The 27,423-nt window shown below is 41.3% G+C and overlaps 1 protein-coding gene and 1 long non-coding RNA gene across 2 annotated transcripts in view; one reads left to right on the forward strand and one right to left on the reverse strand.

The window, feature by feature from the left end:
- The window catches only part of LOC138206890 (prospero homeobox protein 1-like), a 33,532-nt gene extending 28,484 nt beyond the window's left edge, over positions 1-5,048 (reverse strand). Inside the window, exons 1-3 of the mRNA XM_069163730.1 lie at positions 4,856-5,048; positions 1,010-1,427; positions 192-806 (exon numbers count right to left, since the gene is read on the reverse strand). Of these exons, the coding sequence (XP_069019831.1) occupies positions 192-806; positions 1,010-1,360 (966 nt within the window). The 5' untranslated portion in view covers positions 1,361-1,427; positions 4,856-5,048. The remainder of the gene's footprint in view (positions 1-191; positions 807-1,009; positions 1,428-4,855) is intronic.
- A 98-nt stretch (positions 5,049-5,146) lies between these two features.
- Positions 5,147-27,423, forward strand: part of LOC138206891 (uncharacterized) — a 93,471-nt gene continuing 71,194 nt past the window's right edge. The window contains exons 1-2 of the long non-coding RNA XR_011178980.1: positions 5,147-5,439; positions 17,422-17,522. This is a non-coding gene — a long non-coding RNA (uncharacterized lncRNA). The remainder of the gene's footprint in view (positions 5,440-17,421; positions 17,523-27,423) is intronic.

Genomic DNA, 27,423 nt, shown 5'->3' on the forward strand with positions numbered 1-27,423 from the left:
AAATAGTACAGTACACCTTTGACTAACCCGCCTGGTGGACAGATGTGATTTTTTTTTTTTTTTAAACAACTTCCTCATTGTTGCATAATTTTTGTCCCCTCTGGGTCCAGATTCAAGCAGGAGGATTGTGATGCGTTTTAGCTGCATTTGCCATCACAATAGGTCTGCTCTTTATGTCACCTGCCACCAACCTGCATGTCCTCCAGCTGTAGTTTGAGCTGCCTCCTCTCCTCCTGTCTCTGCTCCTGCCTGGAACACACCAGCTGGGTGAAGCTGTGTTGCTGCTGTGGCAGACGCTGCTTTCTCTTATTCTCCCTGTAAACCTCACCGATAGCGACCACGCCGCCCCGTGAACCTGGAGAGCTCAGGAGGGAAGAGGGGCAGTCGCTCCTGCTGTGGCTGCTGGTGTTGTGGCTGTTGCCCTCTCCTCTGTGGTCATTGCTGCTGTTGCTGCTGTTCTCATTCTCGCGATTGTTTTCTTGGTTGTGGTCGCCGGCGTTGGGCCGGACCAGCGGAGAGTGACTCATGCCACGGATGATGTTTTCCACACGGGCCCGCTTGGCGCGAAGGTGCTCGTCCGACAGTCGGTCTAAGTCATAGGAAGAGAGGGAGAGGGGCTGAGAGGGAGCGTGGGAGTTGAGGCTTGAAGGAGGGGGTGGCCGCCCAAAGGAGGAGGAGGAAGGTGGAGGTGGAAGAGGAGGGCCAGGCGAGAGGCAGTCGGACGGGCTGTCCCGGTCACGGGAGGAGTTGCTGCAGGCGTCCTCGGCCTGGATCTCGGAGCCTCCACTGGAAAGAGCTCCACTCCCCTGTGATGATAAATAGATCAAGAATTTGATGGCTTGATTAAAGACTAGTGGCTTGTTTGTTGGTTGATTTGGAAACTAAAACAGTTATCAAAACTGAAATCAACTCGTGATTCAGTGACTTGAGATTTCACCAGTTCCTGTGTGTGTGTGTGTGTGTGTGTGTGTGTGTGTGTGTGTGTGTGTGTGTGTGTGTTTGTGTGTACCTGGAAGCCTGAGTCACTCCCTCCATTCTTTCCCATGTTGTTTTTTAATAGCTGCGAGATGATTGTAGCTCCAGGGAAAGGCATTATGGCGTCTTCGTACGAGTTGGCCCTCTTCAGCAACTTCCTCAGAACATTCGACTTCTCTCCGTCCCCGTTGGTACCCCCATGGCTGTGACTGACCAATGAGCAGTCTCCATCCTGATCGGGGCCGTGTGATTGGTTCATTCTGTCGAGCAGGGTCTCCCTGGCGCGGGTGAATATCGCGCTACCCACAGTCCTTTTCACCCCGATGTCAACACGTCGGCGCTTGGTCTGTCTGGTTAGGAGGGTGGCGCTGTCATGATCAGGCATCACGCAGGGCAGCTAAACAGACATGACCAGGGGTCCTCACAGACACACGCAGGATGAGGGGAGCTACCTGGTTGACAAAAAACACAAGTTTACACAAACTGAGATGAATTAAACCTTTTAATATCTCATGGAAAGTTGCAGTTAGGTAAACTCTACTAAATATATTCAATTTCTCACTCCTAAAATCTGATCCTTATATTTTGGCCAACACTGTGATTATTTGATGTTTTAATCGGTTGTTAAATTTCTCTTACTCTCCTTTTATTTTAATTATGTAGGTTGTCTGTACAAAAAGAATATATAGATCTGAAGATAACTGTTAGAATAAATTCAGATAATGTGCATTTTTCCTTTCAAAATTTATAGAAACTTTATTCTGTCCTTTACGTTTTGAAGTATCACAGTAAGCAATAATTAAAAATCACCACATGTGCACCATCACAAAAATGTCAAACAACTCAAACCAATAAGCCAGTTAGAAGCACAACGGGCAGTCACTTTTATTGATTGTACTCTGAGCAAAAAACCCCGAAAAAGACTCTTGACCAAAAGCCAGGGGAAGCGCTGTGAGAAACAACACACTCTTGAAAATGGTTCAAGGAGATATTCCCACAGAGAAGTAACACCTGGTTCTAATAACAAAAATAATTTCCCATTTCCTCCTCGCCTCCTGAGGGGGGTAACCTTGATTTCTCCATCTTGAGAGGAGCTGTGAAGAATCAACAGGCTCTCTTTTATTGTCAGAGGGTTTACTGAAGAAAAGAAAAATCTCCCTTATTGTGTTAATCCTTTTCACTTCGCGATTTGAATTTTTTTTTTTTATCTCACATTTTTAAAGAAGTGATTTGGGATTTTATTGAACTTTGGGTACTTTGTTTTGACAATACGGTTTAGTCATACATTCTATCTCTTGGGGCTTTGTTAGTGCATATTTAAAGCTGGGTTTCTTTTGCTGTCGTGCTTGAACGTACCTTGCTCATTATTCGGCGAGTTTATTACTTGGCACTGAAAGCAGTGGTTAACGGTTTTAAGTTTCTACATTGATGCTTTTGAAATGCCTAAAACTATCATCGGCGATGCGATCCGTTGGTTTCATCACTCTAAAACGGTCACCTTTAGCCAGATTACACTGACTGAGATCATGCAAATGCCAAAAAAAAAAATACTTTTAAAACTATCCAAAAACCAGCACCAAAAATACACCCTCACCATTTTTAGACAGGTACATGTTGCAGGTCAGTGTCTGTGCCTCTACACATGCACACAGGCAGTGTTTTCCATGTTGCATGTTTGCATCTGTTTTGCAAGTGATTTGAGGGTTTAGACTAGGGAAATAATTCACAAATTAAAGTTGCTTTCTGCTATAGTTTTGCAGTGCCATGGCCAAAGCTGAGCAGTTTTAAGTCCAGTTTCAAAACAGATTAAAACACTAATTAACACCAAAAGCAAGACACATTTTAAAGACAAACAGAAAATGAAGATTTTACAGTAATCAACAACTGACAACAAAACACTGCTGTGTTCCTGCAGGGCAGGGCCATTACCAGATGAGAGACTTTCCAAGCAGGCGAGAGGGGTTAGTTTGAATATGATTGTAAATGAGAGGTGTTCAGAAAAACACTCAGTCCCTCTGCACAGTGCCGGGCAGTGACCCAGATACACACACACACACACACACACACACACACACACACACACACACACACCATCCATGCATGCATGCATTCACACATTGCTCTCTGTTTGCATTATTGGTTCCTCAGCATTACCCTGGGCAGAGGTCTGGCATGCGCGTGCGCGCGCACACACACACACACACACACACACACACACACACACACACACACACACACACACAGACAGACAGACAGACAGGCGCGCGCGCGCACACACACACACACACACACACACACACACACACACACACACACACACACACACACACACACACAGGGGAGCGAGAGAGAGCGAGAGACCATCAGTCTAGGTCCAAAAAGCTTCATAGCTCTAGAATAAATTTATGTCTGGGTTCAAACTCAGGGTGAATCTTTGTAAGAGCAGCAAATGTTTTCTTGATAAAACACAGAACAAGAGAGAGTGAAAATACCTTGGAGACTAATTTCCTTGAACATTATTATTTTATAAAAATCCAAATTACACTTACGAAGGCCATGAAAGTACAAGAGCTTTGGTTTGTTAGAAAGGAATTTATTCGTAGTTGGACAAACTTACTTTAAAGCTCAAATGAGCTTCTGTGAAAAGTGAGCATTGAAAGGAGATGTGAGAGTGTGTGTGTGTGTGTGTGTGTGGTTTTTGTATCAAAACTGAAACTTTTGTTTTAATCTGAATTTGAGGAGCAGGAATAACTTGCTCTGCAATTGAAAACTGAAATGAGAAGTAACTGATTAATAACTGTAAACGTGATATTTCCATTCAAAGGGAGTGAAAGTGTGACGTGATTCATGGCTAAATTAACTCGTCTTATTTTTACCACATCATTCTCATGTAACAAAGACTAATGTTGTTACCTCAAGACAATCTATATTTAAATACCTTTGTCTTAAAATTTCAAAAGTGGAAAGAGTTAAAATACTTGGGGAAATATAGGTTTTTCTAATAATTAATGTGCACACTTCGTACTACACCTTGCTTCTCTGAGAGAAATGTAATCCATTGAAAAGATGAGACACTGATGAGTGGTGGATCACGCCTTCTGGCTGCCGTATATGCGCTCGAAGCGGAGAGCACCGCTGTGTTCACAGACTGACAGAGAAGACGAACTGTTACTTTTACGCACTATTCCAAACGACAATTAGTCCATGATCGTGACACGACAGCGACAGTCCTGCTGCAACACGAGGACTCCACTGTCACAGGCTGCAAACAGTTTCAACTAAACATGCCGTTTATTCTCTTTAGAAGAAGTTTTAGATAGATTTCTTAAAGTAGAAAAAACAAGGCAAGTGGAAAGTAAGAAATCCGCTTGTCATGCACTGCCAGAGTTCTCCATTTGCTTTAATTGCAACTCAAAACGGATAATTTGTTTTTAAACTCTGTATTTAATGACTTAATAATCACCAGCTCTGTTAAAAACTGCCATCAAATCCGAAAGCAACGCAGGTGCGTAAACTCTGCAATACATAATCTGACAACTAAAACAAAGAAAGACGGTGAAAGAAACTCGTTTTTCAAGGAGAAAAACAACAACTTTCAGTTCCCGCAGTCTCGTCCATGCAGCCGGCAGAAGTCACAGGCAGTTTGAGACTAACGCGCACAAAGTCAGTATGTAGTTTGGAAAATAGTCCAAGATTAAAGTGAGCCATCTGGATCCGTGGTGTGTGACGAGGATGGACCGTGTCCATGAACTCGAGACAGTGGAAATTAAGTTGTGGGCTCAACGAATACAAACGGTACTCCCTGACAAATCACACACACAACATGTAGGCGCACGAGTGGTAATAATACCGGTAATAAATAATACGTGATTCGACTTACTTCTCTCTCAGCGATTCCCCAGATCGGTCCGTCGAAGAAAGGGCGAACACAAGAGACAGATCCGCTCTCGCCGTTGAGATCAATGCCGTAATTTACTACGGCAAAGTGGAGACGTATGCAGAGCGTGCGTGCGCGCCGGCGTGAGTGTATGTGCGGGAGGGAGACGGAGAGAGAGGAGCTCTTAGAGAAAGTGTGTATGTGAGAAAGAGAGTAATACGAGAGACGTAGAGAAAGAGAGAGAGAGAGAGAGTCTGCTCTTGTGCGCCGCTCTCCTCCCGGGATGGGAAGTGTTTAGTATCGAGCGCACCCGGACCGTCCGGCACTCTCGGCTCGTCGCGAATCCCGCTTTCTCCCTCTGACCGACGGCAAGACTCTCGGTAAGAAACAAGAAGAGACGCACATGAAGGATACGTGAAGACGCTGCGTCACCGGCCCCGGAGTGAGGTAATGACTCCACCTGACCAATAAGGAAGAGGAACCGGGGACGGTGGATTTTATTTATAAGGAGCCCCCAGAAAACGGCGTCCTGCCAGAGCGGAGAAGGAGAGAGAGGATCAGAGGAGAATGCGGAGGGTAAACTGAAAGTCAGTTCACCAATCTTTCTAATTTGAATGGAAGCTGCAAAGTTTGTGTAGAATACATTTATAGTTATCATTTAAATCTGAATTTAAGTTTTCCCCTTCTATGTGTTTTTTTTTTTTATTTGATTAATGACCCGTGGGGGTCATACCCGAGTTTGTGATACAAATGCATAACCACCAAAGGAGTAAGTTCAACATGTTATCCTGACTTGTGTCATGTAATAAAACTGTGTTTAAAGTGACAGCTATAATTTAAGTGATTGATTATTTGCATTACTGGGTGCTTGCTGGAGTACAGGTGCATGCACTCAGCTCTGATTATTTTTTCAATAAACACTGGCTTTAAATAATTTAATCTGTTTCTTTTCATTTATATTCACTGATACTGTGAATGCTCAACCACAAAAACAAACATTTTTTTTGCCTCTATGCAGCTCTAATTGCCCGTGCGTAATTGGAGACAGCCATGCTCCTCGGCATGGAGCTGGCTCATTTAAAGAAAGTTTGCAGCTGAAAAAAGTAACATGCTGCTTCTGATGGGGGGAAACTCCTCTCCTATCCGGAGATCAGAGGTCAGGCAACCCCTGGTGCTGATAAGGAGTCGGTGTTTTGCTCAATGACACTTCAACAGAGCGCGGGGTTGGCAGGAGGATTTTCTCCGTTTCGGTCAATGCAGTCCGTCCTTGTATAGACAGAGCTGTAAATGAAACTCAATCGCAGGAACATGCAAACAATATTATACGTTAAAGACAATTTCACAGGATAAAACGGAGGCCTTTTAGAAACAGGCTGCTGAAAGATCCAGCAATGAATTTAAATGATTGTTCAAAAGCTTCACTTGTCAATGTTTTTTTTTTTTTTAATGAAATACTCGAATCCTTTAATTACAATTACAGCAAATTGAAATAAAATTATTACGGTTTGGAAAAGTGTGTGTGGTCCATGGTTCTGCTGTGTTAACGCCACGTTCCTATAGTGTCAAGGATCACTGATAACCTAGTCGACTCTTTCGGCTTGGAGTGGACGGGGAGAAAAAAGCCAGAACGATTTCACATTATGTTTGTTGGATCGTAAATCCACAGACGCTCAACGCACGAGTAAAATCAAAATGGCACAGAAATGATGTAGGAAGCCAAACGGGTTGTTCAGAAAAGTTAGAGAGGAATAGTGTCTTTAAAAAATTAAAAAAAAAAAGGCAGCGAGTGTCTGATTCAGTCTCTGTCTAAAACAGGTGGAGCATTTTGTGGAGTGAATACCAAACTGTAAACTGTTTCCAAAAGGAACCTATGAGAGAAATTACATCTCAATAAACAAATACAACTAAACAAAAATGTAACACAACTGGAATAATATAGTATGAAGTTGTGAACCTTTTTTTTTTTAAATTTTTTGTAATTAATTTTGAAAATCAGTTTTGAGCTAAATTAAATTGGAGACTCATCAGACTGATGGATATTCCTGCGCTCTGTATTTATGCAGAGGTATGTCAGTGCGCTCCGCGTCTGGGCCACCCTGAAATACAACAACAACTCAATTCCTACTATAAATAAAGTATAACTATTGTTAAAGTTGCTGAGAAGAAAATATTTTGTTGAAGCTCTGTGTCCATCCAGTTTTAAATGAGGTAACTCAAAATTGATTTCCTCCGTTATTTATGTGAAATATCAGCTGAACCTCTCAGCAAGTTAGTGCTTTGCATCGCAGTGCCACGTATCCAGCATCTCTTAACTAAATTACACATAGGACTAAATGGCATTTACACGAAGCTAATTATTTAAAGTCCTCTGCTGCAGTGTCGTGAGGTTTGATTTTGAAGTAAAACACAAATATTAAATCACAGATTTGTAAATATTTCCCCCGAGGAAACAGAGATATGTTCCGTGCCACACGGGCTTCCTTGCATGCAGAGGCAATCAGGCCCAGTTCTCCTAACGATCGGTAGCCAATTATTTGGCATAGACACGGCAACTGAACTTCACCACAGTGCAGCGCACAAACATCTTTTATCTCCACTTAACAATACGCCGTAAAAGCTATGACCTATTTGAGCGACGGCGCCCTGGGTGATGCCTTTTTTTTTTGTAGTTTGGTAACTTTCAAATGAACAATAATATTTTGTCTTTACAATCAGCATCGCGCATCTGCATCATGGCACAGAGCAGAAGGGACAGAAGACAGAGAAAGCAGTAAAAGTGAAATGAGTAAGGAATCCTTAACTTATTGAAAACATTTATTTGGAAAAAAAAATGTTTCCTGGCTATGAAGCCAAAATAGGAGGTGAATCAACTTATCTCAGTAAAGAGGAGGGACAATGGTGTTTTTTTTTTTTTTTTGACGAGATAAGTTTTGCTGTTGAAGAGACAGAAAAAAAAAGGAAATAGTGGCAATTTACAGAAAAAAGTCAAATGGAGAAGGGCAATTTGTATTATTTCAAAATCTGGAAAAATATTTTTCTCCTTGGAGAAGTGCAGCTTTTAAAAAAACACATAATGACCCATTTGGACAAATATAATCTCAAAAGAAAGTGTAGGTATTTCTCTCATAATGACATGCTTTCACTTTAAACAATATGTGCAGATGTTGAAAATATTAGCAGCAGTTGTTTTCACACTGATGTGTTGAAAATATAAGAATTAATGTTTAACTTGTTGAGTTCCCTGTGTTGACTTGCCTGATGTGGCGATGACCCCCGCCGGTGTTGTGTGTGTGTGTGTGTGTGTGTGTGTGTGTGTGTGTGTGTGTTAATCAGTAGATTAGTAAATCAGAGACAGTCGTGTACATACACATAGCCAGTGTGCTCACTTTTCTGAAACGGAGAGAGCAAGGAAGGTGGAAACTGTGTGAATGTGAGTGAGTGTTTGTGTGTGTTTCGGTCACGGTCAGTCATCCTGAACAATCCCTACAGTTTACTCAGTGCAGCTGAACACCGACATCCCGGTATGACCTTACAACCCAAATGGCAACACTGAGGCTTTTAATCAGCTGCCCGCTGCTCATTTTATAGGATTTCACCAAAGAGTCAAACTGACAGTTCAAACACAAGTTGTGGTCAAACAGCACAACACACCTTTAGCACTCTGACCCAAAACAGCTTTACCTCAATGAGGAGCATGACCCCTGAGGTAGCTTTGAAGCAGAGAACATTACTCTTAAATACTTTTGAATATGACATCTTAAACAGAATACGTGTCAATATCCGATGAAGGGTGTGACGCAAATGGAGGAAGTATCACACGTTATTGTCTTTGTGACGAGCAGTGCGACAAGGAAACGTCTCTCAATACTACATCTTTAGTTTGACACACTCCCGGGACCTCACGACAGAATCTCACGGCAAACCACTTGAGAATTAATTCATTAATCTGTTTACAGGCAGTTTCAAGGCGCATCGTAGAGCACTTTGACATGAAATGTGACTCAATCAGATATTTGAGATAAATGTCGGAGACAAAGCCTGAGAAGCTTCTGTCAACCACGGCCGTATCACACGTCACCACAGGTTCAGGTTTGGCAGAATGTCTCTTAGATTCCGTTGTGGCACAAAACAGGAACCAGTATTATCTTGCAAGTCGTGAACTGTTTTATTCCACTTCCACTTTTCTGTTTCAACCATAGACTGAAGAAGACACGCACGTAGTGACATCAGGTCTACTTCTGTTTCTCAATCATATTAGATATTTAAATCTAAACCATATGCAGAGGCGGAAATGTAACTTTGCGTCTTCAGTAAACCCTCAAACTTTTTGACTGTACTTGAGTAGAGGAGTTTTTGTGGGTGCTGGCTGCTGGCGGTCATTAATGAAGCTGCTTCTGGAGGGACTGCTGTAGTGGCTTCAGCTAATGCAGCTAAAACAGCATATTCCTTTTTCTTTCAAATAATGCCTCAATGCCATCAAAAGTTCACTTTGCTAAAAGGCTGGTATGTCATGTCGGGACCCCTTCCGTTCGGACGGACATGTGTGCGTACACACACACACACACACACACACACACACACACACACATACTGAGCTGTGTGTTTTTGCAAGAGCAAGTAAATCTGTGGATCATCATCATGCTGAAAAAATACAGAAAAAGGGAATAATGAAAATAGAAAGACAGAGAGAGGGAATAATGATAGGCCTGTTACTGATGGAGGTCTGGAGGTAAAGACAGATGGATCTCTCTTTCTGTCTTTTTCTGTCTCTCCCCACCTCTCCCTCTCCACTCTTTCTCTCTCCCTTTTCTCCCCCTTTTCTCTTTTCTCTTTTTCGTCTGCTCTCTCTCCATCAAGATGCCATTATTCAGGACATTAGCGAAGAAGAGCTAAAAGCTCTCACTGTCGAGGAGGGTCCCAGGGTCCTTTCTGAGAGCTCTGACGCAAACACACACGCATGCACGCACACACACTTTGACTACAGAAGTACCATATAGCATGGGTGAAGAGGTAAGAGGTGGTAAAAAGGTCTTATTGCAGACATTACAGGTATCCAGGCTCCTCTGTGACAAAAAATGTGGACATTAGCTGACACAAAGAAAAATGATCAGTCCTCAATAAAGCAACACACAGTGTGCTCATTGGTTTATTTATACCTCTGAACTTTGAAACACCTGATCTTCTCTCTTTGCTTGCTTCCTTTATGCTGCCACTTTGTAATGCATTGAATTATCTTTCAAAATACTGTTTGTAAAAATTTGAAACATGTATGGATGTGTGAAGTGCTCTGGGGGATGGCAAGAGGTTACTTAAAGTATCTTGTGTGAAATTTGGTACTGCGTGTATTTTATTCTTTTGTTTCTGCTGTTTAATGTCTGTTGTTTCCCACCTGAAATGACTTGTACTTTGTCTTAAATTTGTGCAGCAGAAAAAAAACGTGTGTATCATTTAGCTTGGTAAAAGTCATGGCAGTGCTCCAAAACAAAGGGGCGTACATGTTCTTTGGGGCAGATTTTAAAATCCCGGTTAGACTCACTGGTTGTGAGACTTAGCTCATGTCCAATGTTTAGATAGAAGATATCATGCATGCCAGTTACGTCCTGGACCACCACACGATGCAAAAGTCTTCACAAAAGTGCTCATTTAAATGTATTATTTGTACATGAGCTTCAGCCTAGCTCATCAAAATAGGACTAACCTGCTATTGGACAACTATTACAGGCAACATTCTCCTCCTTTTCTGCGAAGTGTTAAGTTTTTTTAATGCAATGGGAAAATGAAACCCGCACGCTGAAAATGGCGAGGTTTGGATCATGTAATAAGGCAGACCTGTTCTAATGCCAGAGTTTGCCTCCCAACATGCAAATATTCAACCAAAACTAGTTCCCTCCTCTTCACCTCTATTTTGCAAAGGTACCGTCGTTGCATCCTGAGTCTACTGCCGCCCAAGATGATTGTGATAAAGGAATACAAACAAGCCAGAGTGTTTTTCCCTTTTTGTGAATGATGGGTGGGTGCAGCCAGCACTGGCACAGCATGGGAGACATTGGTCTGGCGATGTCAGACTAACCGCAGACTCAATCTGGAGATATCCACCAAATATCAACCAAAATAATTCAACTCAAATATTATTATTAATACAGCAGGTTGTATTCAGATGCACCTGATATACATCTGAAATTACGATTTGAGTCTAGAAACTTAAGTCGAGTCAGGTGTTGGATGAAGTTGCACTTGAGAGTAGAGGTGTGGATATCAATGGCAGCAGTTGAGATGCTTAAAATAGTAGGAGCTGTGGTAGATAGAATACCAGCATCATCAGCTATAGTCATAGATGAATTACAATCTGCTTTAAACTCTTATATATGTCTGAAAAATGTAATTTGGTTGTCATAAAGAATTGCAGCAGCACTGAAGCATCTAATACATTTCAACAGCTACGAATTGTACTGTGTGTGGTGTAGTAACCCTGATACAACTTCTACAACAACTCAGAGGCCTCCGAAAGTTTGCTTCTGCTATTCATTTTAAAACTTGGCTCTTTCCTAACTTTTCCTAATTATTCAATTTTCTGAGCTCAGGGAAATGAAGGATTTTCATAATTCATCCTCCTCCTTACCCCTGTCTCTCTCTCTCTCTCTCTCTCTTTTTTTTTTTTTTTTTTTACCATCATAATTACTGGAGTACAAAACCATCAAAACTATTCATCTGTTCCTTTTTTCAATTTACCATTCTTTCTTTCAGTTCCTGTAATTCATGTGTTCTTTCTTTTTATCAGTCCTATGGAGCTCTACACTGCTCATGTATTTATTCATGCTTTTCTGCCTCTGATGGGCAACATGGATGAAGCTGAATAGAGGCAGTGTGTGTGTGTGTGTGTGTGTGTGTGTGTGTGTGTGTGTGTGTGTGTGTGTGTGGCTTTGCGTAGACCTTCTCCATTGTGTGGATTCTAAGAGAAGGTCTTAATCTAGCCACTGCCATTACCGCTACTGAGACCTCCAGCCTCCACCTCCCCTCGTGCCCTGATGTTGTGCCCAGCCACGACGGCCCTTTAGTGGGCCGGCTGGCAAGCCAGATCAGGGTCTTGGGTGTGGGGCTTGGCTTGGAGCCCTGGTCCTCATCCTCCAGCACCAACGCCCCCTGCAGCCTCACAATGAAGCCTCCGTCCTGGCCTGACTTGGCCCCGAAGCCGCCTTCCTGGCTCGGGGCCTGGACGGATGGAGGGATGGAGAGGGGGAAGAAAGCCTGTAGCTGGATGTGCAGTGGAGTGAGGAGAGGTGGAGAGGCTAACAATGCTATCAGAGAGCTGGCGTCCGTCTCTCAAATGCACACACAAAAAAATACTGCTGTGTTTGTCTTTATTTATCGCAGCTCTTCACACATAGACGCAAACAAAGGAAGAAAGGGAATAAGCAGAAAAGAGAGGGTCAGAAACAGAAAAGGAATAGAGGAGAAAAGAGAGAAAAGTGTCAGAGAAAAAAGAGAAATGGAGCTGCTTAAAAGGAAAACAAACGGCAAAGACAGAGCGGAGGCAGCAGAGTTAAACAAATTTAAAGAAACAAAAAAAAAAGAAACAGGGATAGGTAAAGGAGATGGAGATTTGAAAGGAAATAGTGGGACACAATGTGAATAAAAAAGGGGAAAAGGCAGCAATGTTTTTCACCAGTCTGTTGGCCGAAGCCTCGGTGACATTGTCAGGCCTTCTGGATCCCCATGGAAACAAAAATCAACATGTTTGCTTCAAATGCTTTCATTAACACCTTGTAGCTGAGCCAAAAAAGCATGATGAGGGACGAGGAGACACCGAATGAAAAATCCCAACACAAATAATGCAAACAAACAAAGGATAAAAAGAGCAAAAGCAAACTTAGTAAAAGCAGTTTTCCTTCTCTTTTTTCCCCCCTCTCTTTTTCACATCGACTTACTGACCCGTGTCATTTTGTACACAATGTGACAGGCAGGCATTTTCAGGACGTTTTTGATTGGCCATCACTTTGGGGATCAAACTATGCTTAGTGTAATAATGTTGCCATATTTGCATGGGGTATTATAATGATAGCCTCTGGCACATTAGAATAAGCTTCGGAAACAGGAAAGTAGCTTAAACAAACAGTTTGATTGAGTTTGTTGACTTATTTTTATTTAATAAAAATCACAAAAGATAAAAAAAATAATTAACCTTTCAGCACTTTTTAATCTTATTTAAATTTTGTATAACCTTTTTTTTTGTAATATAGCAAATAAAACTCACTAACAAGAATTAACAGGGTTGTATTTCATATGAAAATATCATAAATACAATACAGTGGTAATCTGAAACCTGCTGCTTCCTTCCCCAACACAGACAGGAAACAAGCTGAGTATAATCAAGCAAGGGGAAAGTAGGACATCTCTGTGTGTGTGTGTGAGTCGGGCTGACTGCAGACACACACACACACACACACACACACACACACACACACACACACACACACACACACACACACACACACACACACACACACACACACACACACACACACACACACACACAGAGCTTTGGCATAACGGCAATCAATTAAAGCTTCCTCTTCTTCTCTCCTTTAATTGAAATTGAATTCCAGAGGTTTAGCTCCCGCCCCTTTCACTGTGCACGTAAGAGAAATGCCTCGGGCCGATCCGAAGCCCGGCTCTGCTCCCATTTAGCCAAAGAAGTTTAGACTGAAAACATGGCAAGTAATAGGGTTGTTTGTTAGGGTATTAGCCACAGCAACACACACACTCATGAAGAGACTCTAAGAGGCATGCATGCACACATAACACACACACACACACACACACACACACACACACACACACACACACACACACACACACACACAGGCTAAAGTAACAGGGTAATTAAACGGTAAAGCTCAGTGTAGCTGAAGTAAACATGTCTAGAAGGAATCTATTTAAGATCGTGAGTCTAACAGTCACATAATTGCCGACATCATCACTACAGTATTCTTCTATTTCAACCTTTTATTTTACGACAAAGAACATCATTTCTGCATTTAGTGTTTCTATAAAGTGTTCACTCATTATTTATTTAGTTACATTCTAAATGTTTCACTATAATTTCTGCAACAATATTGCAACATCACACTGCTCATAATTAATGGCAGCACTGATAGTTGAGTTTATTTGCAGCAGTGGAGCTTCTTTTAAAGGCAAAGCAACAAACACTTTGAGAGACGTAACTACTCTGATGTTGTGTCGGAAAAAGACAGGAAAAACTGACATTAAAAAGGAAAACTCTTGTCTCAAGTGCAAAGGATACATTTTTATAAGCTGACATGATCCCTTTGTATTTTTTTTTAATCTTTTCACCGTTTCATCACTACTATAAGTGCAACTGTTGCAAGGAACTCACTATCACTGTCCTCATTCATGTTTTAACAAGTTAGAAATTATAGCCAGACCCAAAAAAGCCTGAAAAGCTGGCAGTTAAAACAAAGGTACAAAGAGTCACTGCTGTGGAGATGCTACACCGTCCATTTACTTTGGTGTATTGCAGACAGGTGATTTGCGATTAGGTGCAAGTTTCAGTCGTCGCATCGTGAATCTTTGGTCTCAACTGGGCCGAAGGAGGCACTGATTGTTGGGTTACAATCTTTGTAGATACTTTGCCAGTTCCAGTAGGACTGGAAATTGAGGCTTAGACTGGTAAAGAACATGTAGGAAGAATAAAGAGAAGGATGAAGAACATGAAGGATGAAGAGAAGGAGCGATAAATACAAGGGATCTTTGATGGTTGGACGAATTGAAAGATCAGTCGATGTTTGAATACAAAGAGAGAAATTGTTGTTATAGTTTATAAGCGAGACATGCTGAATATGTATCGATGGAGAAGTGAAATAGAAGTTGAAACAAGTCGGTTGATAAGGGTGGATGGGCTTGAAGAGGGGCAAAGCAGAGGAAAAGAACGTGAGAAAGATCAAGAAAAAGGTTGATAAAGGGACGGAAACTAAAAAAATAATTCTGGGTTAGGAACAGGAAGAAAGAGCGAACAAATGAAAGGCAGAGAGCTGTGCCAAGCTGTGATTTCTCAGTAAGAGTTAGCTCTTCATCCGCCGATGAACCCAGCCCTTCAGTAGAACAAAGCCACCTCACCCTGCACTCGTTTATGGTCCATTTTTCATCTCTCCTCTTTTTCTACATGCGAGAGAGCTCCCTCCTTTTTTTCCTCTCTTCTCTCTGACACAGTGGGATAACCCTCACCCTCACAACCTCGCACCTCCCCTACAGCTTCCCACACATTCACGTACAACACACACACACACACACACACACACACACACACACACACACACACACACACACACACACACACACACACACACACACACACACACACACACAAGTCTTTGCCAGACACTGATGGACATAGAGTCACACATTTTTTTAACAGGTTTCCAGCCAGTCATTAGCTCGCCTTATCAACACTCTCCCTCTTCTCTCTGGACTCGGAGTAATGTTCAGACTTAAGTTTTCTAAGTACCACCCTCGACTCACCCCTCCTGCCAACTCCTCGGTCCGCCTCCCGCCCCGGTGCGGGTCGAGAGGTGGTGTGCTGACTCCGCCACCTGCTGTCTGACAACACATAAACAAACTAAGCACTTATTTCCTCCTGAGCCGTATCCCGCAATCACAGCGCCAGTAAAACCTCACAGTCCATTTACCTTCGGTGCAGGTGACTGCCCGGGCACTGTGTGTGTCTGGTGTGTGTTTGAGCGTGTGTGTGTGTGAGAGAGTGTGGGATATAGGACTTTTGAGAGTATGGAGGAAGTGAAAAAAGAGATCAAGCCCTAGAAAAAGACCAGAACAAGTGTTGAAAATAGCAAAAGAGATAAATAATTGAGACAGAGGATGATAAAGATGGATAGTTTATGGCCGAAAGTATGTGGACATCTCTTGTTTGGAGCTGTTTTTCATCGTTTTGGCTATTCCATCAGTTCCAGTTAAGATATTTTAGAAACAAGTGAGCTTTGTAGCTTCAGTTTTCCTGTTTCAGTTTGCCCATTGGTGCAGTATATGTCTTTCACATAATTTTTGTCCATGCATAGTAGAAAGAGAGTGAAAGAGAACACATGCAGATGTGGCAGATAGCGCTGTATTACAGCATCATCACAGAGATGCCTTGACCTGCCGCTCACCCCTCCATCTTGTTTGTGTACTGGTTTATTTGTTGGAAACAACAACAACAACAGCAACCAGCCTCTGTAATTATTCCTTAGTGCTGCTTCGCTCACTGTAATTATACACCCATACGGCGTGTGTGTGTTTCACGCATGTTCGCGTGTACGATGGTAGATATTAGGGTTGAATACATGGGTTTGTGTTGATCTGTGTATACGGTTGTGTTTTAGTGTGTCCGTGCATGTCAACAACAATTAAACACTCACACTGGCCAGAAAGAGCGAGAGAGAGAGAGAGAGAAAGAAAAAGAGGCAGATGAAGAGAGAGGGATGAAGGGACAACAAGCTGAGGTCTTTGTTGCTAAATGACAGTGATTCACCATCAGGCCACCCATTTGGTTTAAGTGTGCTGCTCGTGTGTGTGTGTGCTGCTCGTGTGTGTGTGTGCTGCTCGTGTGTGTGTGTGTGTGTGTGTGTGTGTGTGTGTGTGTGTGTGTGTTATTTAGTGTTGATACAAAAAAGGGAGAGCCAGTGTGTGAAATAATGATGAGAAGATGTAAAGGAGGAAGGGACATAACAGGGCATCGCGATAGAAAGTGTGTGTGTTCGTGTGTGCGTGTGCACTCTCCCTCTCTTCTAACATCAGGAACTGGCACTACACCAAACTCTTTGTGTTAATTTGTGTGCTTTACTGTGTGCATAAATATGTTTGTGCATCTGTATTGTGTGTACGTGTGTGTGTGTGTGTGTGTGTGTGTGTGTGTGTGTGTGTAAGGGCCCGCCCTCTCCTTGTCACTCCTCTCATGCGCAACATTTTTGGAGTTTTTGGTTCGTCTGATTTTCAATCTGTCACACAACCACTCTCATCTGAAATGTTTAAACTCCACCTCTGGCCTCTTTTACGGAATGTTTTGCTGTTTTTTTGGGTTGTTTTTTTTTACCGTACTTTACCGTGTTTTTTTTCCGGGGGGCTGTAGTGTAATCATATGTGTCTGAAAACACATTTTCTAAGAACTCATTTTAAATCAGACTCCAGATTTACAATATTTTACCACTTTGGTACGTTTACTTTTTAATCCCCATTAGTATCGTTTTTAAAATAAATACAGTGTGAGATAATGATGGAGGAAGATATTTTCAATCTCATGTAATGATTGGAATTCAGGTTTCCGAAAATTCTCTCCACCTCCAAAAAGTTCACCAAATTCATCATCAAGCGCTGAGTATCATGCAAATACTCAGCTTACTACTTACTTTCTTCTTGTGGTTCTTCTTTCCTCAGGTAAATTCTGCTGAGGTGTTCCCTTGCCCCCTCCAGCTGAATCCTTTTCATTATTAATGTCTGAACATGGTCTCCAAGGATCTGTCATCCATTATTAATGCCTGACAATCTCTCTCCTTCTCTCCCAGGATCTCCTTCTGTCTCCCCCACATCCTTCTCATCGTCCCTCCTTGGATCCGTCCGTCCCAGCTTCCATCTGATCAACCGTCTGGAGAAAAGCTAATAACAGGTGTGTCTTCCTCCCTCTCCATATCCTCCTCCTCCCCCAGTTCTCCCATCTTCAATCTGTCCGTGATTCTTCTGGGTCACCAGGTTTTTTTTTACAAGGTGCTAAACGTGCTAAATGTGTGTGTGTGTGTGTGTGTTAGAGTGTGTGTGCACCACCTGGGTAAGGTGCCAACCTGCTAAATATGTGTGTGTGTTTGTATTAATAATGTATGAAGACATGTCTTACTTCTTGAGACAATTCACTTGCATATGCACACACACCACCAACTCACACATCATCTGTCGTGTGTGTTTACTCACACCTGCCCGCTGTACTGTTTTTAGTTCACATCTGTCCAACATGCACGCACAGTTTCACTTAAAGTATCAATAACTGTATTTGATTGGACACATTTTCAAGAGCTGCATTTACTTGAAGTTTGAGGGAAAAACAAGTGCATGTTCTGTCTCTCCTGACAGACATTCATTGTGTTGCGTTCTGGTGAAAAGTGCAAGAAGCTATTCTAGTTTTGGTGATATGAAGGTTGTGAGTGCTTCTGAATCTGTCTGACCATCTGATGAGCTGTTCTGTTGAAGCATACTGCAGATTTATGTTTCTCACCGTGGCAGATTATATGACAGAAAAGCACATATTTATCCTCTGTTGTGAAGCAAAGATCCACTTTGTGACAAAACGTTACATCAGGTAGAAAATATATACATTTTTGATAAATATCTGCAACTACATTGGTTTTCAACAATTGTCTGTTATATATTGATGCATTTAACATGGAAAACTCATGAGCTTGCCACAGTTGTGGAGTCTGATTACTTAAAACTGTAATGCAGATCTCAGTCAGTTAATATGCAAATGAATGTTACATATTCAGCACAAAGAGGATGAGTGGTACAAGCTCACATCGTAGATGGATCAGAACATAACAGAAGGTTTAGTGGGGAAGTTTAATATTTCCATAAAGACATCAATAACTTTGAAATGACTGTTAAAGGCTCCAGTGAGTTCGATTTGGTTTAGTCATGAATCACATTAACAAATGTTTCCATGCAAGTCCTGCTGGTGAGTTTCACCAAGAAAAGATGTGCGTTTTGTTGCAAATAAACTCAGAAAACAAAATTTGAGAAGTCAATTTAAAGGAAAAACTAAGAACAGATAGGTAGTTTACAGTGTGTGTGAGAGAGATAGAAAATAAGTGTGTGTGTGTGGCGGGAACAGACGGTGCTGTGGCCTTTTGTTGGCACATGAGTGTACTCAGGTGCAAGGATGTGTGTGTGTGTGTGTGTGTGTGTGTGTGTGTGTGTGTGTGTGTGTGTGTGTGAGACAGTTATTCTATCCTCAGGTGCATCTAGGAGGGGAGTCTTGGGTGTTGTCTTTTGGCAGGAGTGAGTGTGTGTGAGTGTGTTTGTGGGCTCCTGGATCTCCTTCCAGGGATGATAGTCTGTAATTACTGTACTAAGAAGACTCTTGCCAGCCACAGAAGAATTTGACAATCATGTTATAACACACACACACACACACACACATGCATATACACACTTACAATTATCTGCCTATGAAGTATAAACTTTCCTTTTAGATTACAGACTGTTCTCTCTGTGCAGCTCAGTTAGTAGTGACATCAGTGTGTTTCACTGCAAAAATCCATTTTCTTTGCATTTGGTGATTCTTCTATGCTATTAAAGGATCATTTCAGGTTGTTCTGATGCCTCTTTGCCCATAATCTAGTCCACAAGCTGACAGCAATCATTCAATTTTTTTTATTTTTTTTATAGATTATTAAGAAGTCCATATTTTACAGATTTTGTAGATTATTTTTTGTTAAACTTTCATCGCATAAGTAAATCTTTGTTTTAGTACTCAGAGTTTCCTCATGTATGCCTCGTTCGCATCAAACCAGCGCTGAGCATCTGCAGCTTCTTAACAGATTCTTGTAATAAAATGCCGTTCTTGTATTTTAATTAGTATTCAATCTGCTTTCATATCCCCGTGAACTTCATAAATGCCACATATTCAACAAATAACAATTAGGCTTAATTAAGATGATTAAAAACTCCCATCTAATCCGTCAACACACCATGTTTATAGCTCGCACTCTGCGAGTGTGTGTGTGCGCTCCTCCTCTTCATGCTTCAGGAATCAAGAAGATAACCGTATAATGACTGCATAACGAGCATGTCCTTAAGATACACAGAGACGCGCACCCCCACACACGTATACATATTCACAAACAAACATGTCCTTAAGACAGGCGAAGCTTATCAATAGCCGTTAATTAAATTCTTGTGCTTATTAATGAAAGATTTGCTGTTCATAGTGCGCTCTCTAAGTATGCGTGTGTTCTCGGCTTGTTTGCTTTCTTTAATGAAAAGATTTCACCTTGCGACAGTATGGGTTGTTTGTGTGTGTAAGTACGTGTGTAATGCCTGCGTGTACAATATTTGGTGTGTTTACTTCGTCAAAGTTGGATACGAGTGGACAAATTGGACACGAGGAAGAAAGTATGAAGAGGTGAGGTGAGGATAAGAGAAGCTGAGAAGAAGGATGACAAGAAAGAGTTGTTTAAACTTGTTTGAATGGTGGACCAGTTTTACTTTGCTGTGGCCCTTTTACTGTGGAAGTAAAAAATATTTTACAAACTCAGTCCTGAAAAAGGACATAAAAAAAACTCCATGGGGATGACGATTTAAATGTAAATGTCAGTTATTGGTCCAGTCTGAAATATGTCAACTTTTAAATGGATTTCAGTGACATTCATCATCCCAAATGGACAGTGTCTTTATCCTTTAATACCAGTTGTCTTCAGATTTTTAGTTACATGTCTTAGTTATAATTATCCCATGGATTGCTGTGACTAGATAGAACTACAGCGACTGCAAGGACAGAAAAAGTTTATGCATGTGTGTAAATCGGATGACCCAAACTTTTAAATCAAACATATTATGTGTGCATTCAGTTGTTACTGCTTTCTTTTGTTTGGACATGTAGTCAAGAGTGACACATCAAGGCCAGTTTAATGTGAAATCTTTGAAAAGATGAAACATTCTGGTTGTGAATGCAGATCTTAACCCCACATGTCATGTGCGTTCCTCACATTACATTACATTTCACTTCATTTAGCTGACGCTTTTATCTAAAGCGACTTACAATACATCCTCTGAAAGTGTACCAATTTAAATAAATAATTATTACTATTATCTATTTCCCACAAAATACCTCTGCCAATAGCGATAAGGCTGCAAAAGCCAGATGTAACCTGTGTAATTTGTCCATTTCTTTCATTGACCACCACCACCACCACCACATATTTTAATTACCTTCTAAAATTAGTTAATGCTCTAGTTTGGTCACGTGTCAAGAATATCTAAAGAGTAGAAATGATGCAAAGACATACAGAGAGGACACATCCCCTCATCCTCCTCTCTCTCTCTCCCTCCCTCTCTCTCTGTCTCTGTTGTCTCGTCATGGCCGTCCCATCGTGTCTCTTCTTTCACCACTCGATACCATCTGTTCGTCTTTAGCTGAGAAGGATCTCACTTTACTCTCTGGCTCTCTTCTGCTTTCTCCTTTGAGCTCGTCCTCTGACACTGTGACCTGGACCCGTGCCCTTGGCTCTGATTTATTAGAAAGTGAGAGCTCTTCTTTTAAACATGCCTCAAAAGGGCTCCAACATAGTCAAGGGAAAAACTGCCTTTGAGTTAAGTTCATAGCATTGTTTTTTGTTTTTTTTGCTTAAGTGTATAAAACATCCTAAAACTTGTCCCAGATCCTTCACTTCTCAATTACATTTCTCTGACTGTATCCTCGTTTCTTCTTTCTTCCTACTACTCCAGATTAACGCCCTCTCCCTCCCTCCCTCCCTCCTTCTTCCCCCTCTAATATCTCCTGCCTTCCCCTCCATTTCCCATCCGCCCTGCTCCATCTCAGGGGCATATGTCAAGAGGAAGCAAGCATCTGCTCCTTGAGAGGGATTTTGTGTCTGGCGTTCTGCTGTTCTGTGCCAGAAGTCCGTCAGTCGCACGGCGGCAGTATGGCCATGTAGCGCCTGGCGAGGAAGTGGGACATGGACTCAGAGGGAGGCTCTGCTTGATTTCATTTGGGTGTCTGTATCTTGGTGGTAGTCTCTCAGTAGATTTCTGTACAGCACAGCTATATAAGAGAGAATGACATACGTGTGCCTGGTCGTGAAAGGAATCAGTATGAAGGACGGCGGAAGACAGTAAATGAAAATCAAACAAGAAATAAAGGCAGTGGGGACAAAAGATGCAAATGTGAGTGTTTATCGAAGGGTGGAGTGAATTGTAAACCAGCATATGAAGGCAAACTCTTAAACATGAAGGCCAAGTGAGGCATTATGTTGAAGAGGCAAGTGTGAAGCAGGTGGAAAGACTTGACACATTTAGGAAAAGCTGGTAGTTAAAGTTTTTTTCTGCTTCGAGACGTGTGATCAAAATAAAGGACGTATCTATTCAGTCGATTCATTGTTGTAACTATTCTTCCAACATAAGCACATCATTACCATCAAGAGCAATATTCTGTGATAATGACCTCATAAATGAAAGCACTTCATGGCATCTCAGACAATCGCTTGGGTTTTCTGCTTTATGTAAAAATGTTCCTGTACCTTTTTGAAAGTTCCAACGACACTTGTGTGCTGAAGACCCTGCGTGTCAGGGTAGCAGTACGAGCTTGAATTAGCTGATTGCAGGAATCTTCTCATCTTTAAACAGTTTGGGTCAAATATTTGTGTTCCAGAGTGATATTTCTTTTAGGTTTTATTAAATGTAAATAACTTATAACTCATTTTACAAGTGTAGTTGTGTGGGTGGAACAATTGCTACTGTTACTGCTGTGGCAAATGACAACCTGAACTGTTAGTATGTATGCATACAGTATGCCCATGCTCTCATACTGTACAGATACAAAGTTAATAGAGTCAGCACCCACAGAACCACATAGTACTCCCATTAAATGTACATTATCTTTGTGAGGATGTCACAGTAAACAAATGTATATGGACTCTCAAGACTCTGCTCAAGACAAAAATGGCCACCCTAAAGAAGGTCGTACAGCTGTTTTATATTAATATATCATATTTTCATTTCCCTCTCTTATGTTGCTTGTTATTTTTAGTTGGAGGAAGGTCTAGCTATTTGTATGCAGATGTGAGTTGTGCCGGTGCAAGGTGAGCGCAGGTTGCTGGTCCTTGGAATGTTTAATTTCCTTCTTTCCTTTATGTCCTATCTCTCAGTGTATTGTATAATGAGATATAATTTTATGGTGTCACAAATGGCGCGAACCAAACCGCCCCTCACTTTATGTAGTTGGAAGTGTCAACAACTCTGATTTTGGTGTTTTAAACCTTGATTATTTTTTTTTTTGCCATTATTTTTATTTTTATTTTTTTTTATAGAATTTATCTACTTTTTATTTAACATAAATACTGATACATTTAAAGCTTTCATATAAACATAAATCATGATCCCAATGCCGGGTACACTTTTAAGACCTCTTTGCTTCCCAATTTAATGCAAGAATAAACAACAGCGAGGGAGAAGAAAAGAGTAAATGTGTCATTAATAAAAAAGAAAGAAGAGCTAATTGTGTTGCATGCTCTGGAAAAATCAAAAATCCATTAGAGGGAGGGAAAAGGACGCTGAACACGGCTTTTTGAAAAACAGATGATGTCTCACAAAAGAAGAAAAACCAAGAGCGCTTTTACCTTTAATTTAGTCCTATATCCTCGATTTAAGATGCTCTACTTGTGCAAGTCAGTTTGTGTGTGTGTGTGTGTGTGTGTTTGTTCGGTGTGTGTATGTTATTATTGTACTCTACTTAATGCATGCCAATGAGTCAGGCAAGAGGCAACTTTATCTAATCTCCATAAATGGCCATACAGTTCAGGAAGGTCACGCACACACACAAATGCGCGCACACACACAAATACGTCCCCATGAGAGAGACTATAAGGAGGCAATAATTGAGAGAAATTAGAAGGAATGATGGAAGGGACTGGTCGAAGTAAAGAGGATTGAGAGACAGAATGGACTCTGGGGTGAAACAATTAGCTCTGTCATTTAGCATTTGCTCTGCCTTTCCAGCTCAGAAAGGTCAGTGTGCTCCTACAAAGGAGAAGTCATTTTCCTACGCGCTCTAGTGAGGCACAACATATCTTTAAAATTTTTGTCTCAGATAGTAGACCAGAAGGAGGGTAAAAGCAGGCGAGTTCACTGCAGGGCTGGATTTTTAACTTACTTTTTAATACATTTTCTCACAATTATGACTTATATCTGATCATTTTAACCACACATTTTGTAATTATGACCTTTTGAGTATTACTATGAAGTGATCAACCAATGTAATGTTTGTGACCCAGACATGGGAGTGGAAGAGTACAAACTAATATCAAATACACTTCACCTGAACTCTCCCAATGACGTCAGCTGCCTGCATAACGTTCACATACCCATTATACTGCACAATGTCTCCATTTTAAGGTTTGAAGTCTGGCACTTTTGTTTTGCGAGTTGACCAGGTCACAGCGTACCTCTTCCGGCTCAATCTTCCCTCTCCGCTGCTTCTAGTCTACAATCAGGCAGGTACTGGACAACTCGGGAGTCTACCAGCAGCATTGTCTTCCATCCACTTTGCCCATTTGTCCATCTTGAAGGCAGCATATATTGCTTGCTCCCACAGTTTAAAGGAAGCTGTGCATGTGTGTGTCAATAACATGTTGGAATTCAGCATCTTGTGTTAGACGAGTGCTTGAACTTGACAATAAATTGCATATATGCATTTCTATGTTTGCATACTACTCAATTTAAAAGAAAAACTATTTGAAAGTCAAGTTCAAGGGAGTTCCTGAGGTAAACCTCAGCTGCAGCTGTGACAGGTGGGATGTAAAATTGGAAAGGACATTATTTTTATTTTGTTCATTGTCTTTCTAGTGTGTGTGTGTGTGTGAGAGAGAGAGAGACAGAGAGAGAGAGAGTGATATCACTTTGATACCGTCACAAAGATCTTTCAGTGTTTCCTCCTATTGTAACGGAGGTAATTTCCTCTTCTTTCTGTGTTGAGCCTTCACCACCGTCTGTGTTTTGATTTCGCTTTCTCCTTTTATACTTTGTTTTTGATCCCAGCATGAAACCTGGTTAGAGGGGTCTCAAGGGTGGGTCATCACTCTGTATGTGTGTGTGTGTGTACTTAAATATGAGCGTGTGTGATGTTGGCGTTACCCGTTGTCTCTTTGAGGCCATCTGGAGTCGGCACATGTGGGAAAACCTGGTGTGACATGCCCACACATTTGCAATAGGCAACGTCACAGTTGATTTAATTATGGTAATTTAGTTCCTTTATGTCCTAACACATTTTTTTTTTTAAATGTCCACATCTACAGCAGCAGTTGTACTAACAGTGATCAAAATGAAAGGCACACACACACACACACACACACACACACACACACACACACACACACACACACACACACACACACAGAGTAGTGTGTGTGTTCCAGTAGAAAACTGTTGATTCCTGAGTTTTCAGGCTGACTCCAAAATAATGCCCCTTTTACTCCCTTGTGTTTTCACTTGTACACCTTGTGTTGAGCCCATGAAGACTATTTCATGGTTGGGTTTAGTTATAGTTGGAATAATGATCAAATCGAACACCATAAAGTTCTGAAATATTTTCCAGATATAGTCAGCAAATTGTCGGGAGGACTTTGGGTAGAATCTGTTTCAAAATAACAATGGAAACATCTATTTTGAAGTGTAAATAGATGCAACAAATGAATCTCTAGTTTTTGCAGAAACATAACTTATTTTGTAGAAATTTAGAGTTTCTGTGAGTATGAAGTGCATCCTCATGCTCCTCGTGCAAAGACTAATATATTCTCACGGATTCACACTTTTCACATTTTTAGCAGTTTTCATTTTGCTAGGTTAGCGAGTTTTTTTTCAAGTCAGTCGATGGTGTTTCTTTTAGTTATTGCAAATTACTCTGACCGCAGGAGCGATTGGTCGTATGTGACTGGATGTGACACTAATTGGGGTTTTGTCTTTCGGGTGAAATGGTTCAGTTTTACAGGAGGAAACACTTTAAGGATATGAAGTGTCTTATCTTGAAATTAATAGGATATAATGACAATCAGGCCAATACGATAAATGCAGTAAATTATATGAAGTTAATGGACGCCTACCACATTCACTTAAAAGTTAAACAGCTCAGTGTGTGCTTTAATTAAACAAGACAAGTATCTCTCAAATGAAGAGAAGGGACTTGTACTGTAGGTAGATGGAGACACAGAGGACTGAATTCATTTAGGAGTGCTGGGGATGAAAGGTGAACATGATGAAGGGAAGGAGAGACAACATGGCTCGAGGTTTATTTAGGTGTGAACCTGGCTGCCAAATGGGGTGAATAATAGATGTGAGGGAACAGAGGATAAAAAGAGGGATGGATGGGGATAAAATGTTCCCCTCCTGTTCTCATTCACCACCTTGCTCTCTAATTTTCCTTGTTATTAAGTATGAACATAGAAGAGCTTAATTAACTGGCATTAACCCTTCAGGAACTTTTTGTAGTTTATACTTTGCAAGACAGTCAATCTCCTCTCGTATGCTTTTTTCAGCTTTCAAAATTTAAAAGTGTATTTTAACAGACAAAATATATAATTATTCGCGGCAGGAATAATATAGTATGTATTATTAGATTGTATTCACAGTGAGCATCTACTTTTCACAAAGGAGCTGGACCCTTTTGTCATAACCACCAGGGAAGCTGTATTTACATTTACGTGACAACAAGTAGAATTTTTAATCTTTGTGCCTGTTGTTCCTCAACACCCTGCTTCATATTCACCTTCCTGTGCAGCCACACTCCTCTGCTGTTGGATGTTTGAACCTTACATGTCTTTAAAAGTCAAATGCAGGCTGTCCTCAACATGTTTCCCAATGTTAACCCCTGAACTGGAGCAAGAAGGAGGCCTCAAACATCCACGTATTCAGGAGTGCACAAACAGGAGTGCGCAGAGCTAGAAACACACACTTACAAACACACAACCTTTTGACTGTGATCAAGAGAACAATGTTCTGCACTGCACAGTGATTGGTCTCCCTCTTCCACCTTTTCTCTTCCCGTCTTTTATCTTTCTCTTTCATCCCTCGCTCAATCACGTTGGGCCCGGGACCTGAGCAGCTGAGCTCTCCCTCTACCAACTCCAGTTGGACACACACATAGTGATTGGCATTCATGCCTGCATACAAACACACATGGACACATACACACACCCTCAACACTTCATACATTGCCTTCCGATTAATTTTCTTGTCTCATTTGTTTGAATCAAGACCCTTAAGAGTGCATACAAACGCTGACCTTGAGACACAGAAGATTAGACACTTGAACTCAGACTGAAGAGAGACGCATCCTCCGAGTGGGGGAACCTTGTGGAGCAGCGACAACATACTTTTCTAAGAGATGGGAGGCAGGCACTTGAGGGAAAATTAAATCTCTCCAAGGATGCTTCGGGGGCATTGAGAAAAGATTGGCGTTTTGTGTCAAAATACAGACACACTGGTTCACTCATCCTCAATGTTCGCCTGTTTTTGTTTATGATAGATTGATTTACGTGCTTTAAATGCTGCTCTAAAGGTGGAGAACCATGTGCACAAGATTGTAGTCCACAGCTGCAGGTGAGACAGTTATAATTTAATTATTTGTTTTTCTTCAATTGAGAAAGAGATGAAGAGGTTTCTCATGCAAACTTGAGAAATACAAAAGTCTAATTGAAATTGCTTTAGTTCTGAGTCAGAAGAAAGGACTATCAGTGGCACCAGGCTCACAACTCCTAGGTCAGCCTGAATTTTTTTTTTTTTTTTTTTTTTTTTTTTTACTGATTCTGCAA

This window comes from Embiotoca jacksoni, unplaced genomic scaffold, assembly GCF_022577435.1.
Source record: "Embiotoca jacksoni isolate LCO1_2020_lvr unplaced genomic scaffold, fEmbJac1.0.p SCAF_30, whole genome shotgun sequence".
NCBI lineage: Eukaryota > Metazoa > Chordata > Actinopteri > Embiotocidae > Embiotoca > Embiotoca jacksoni.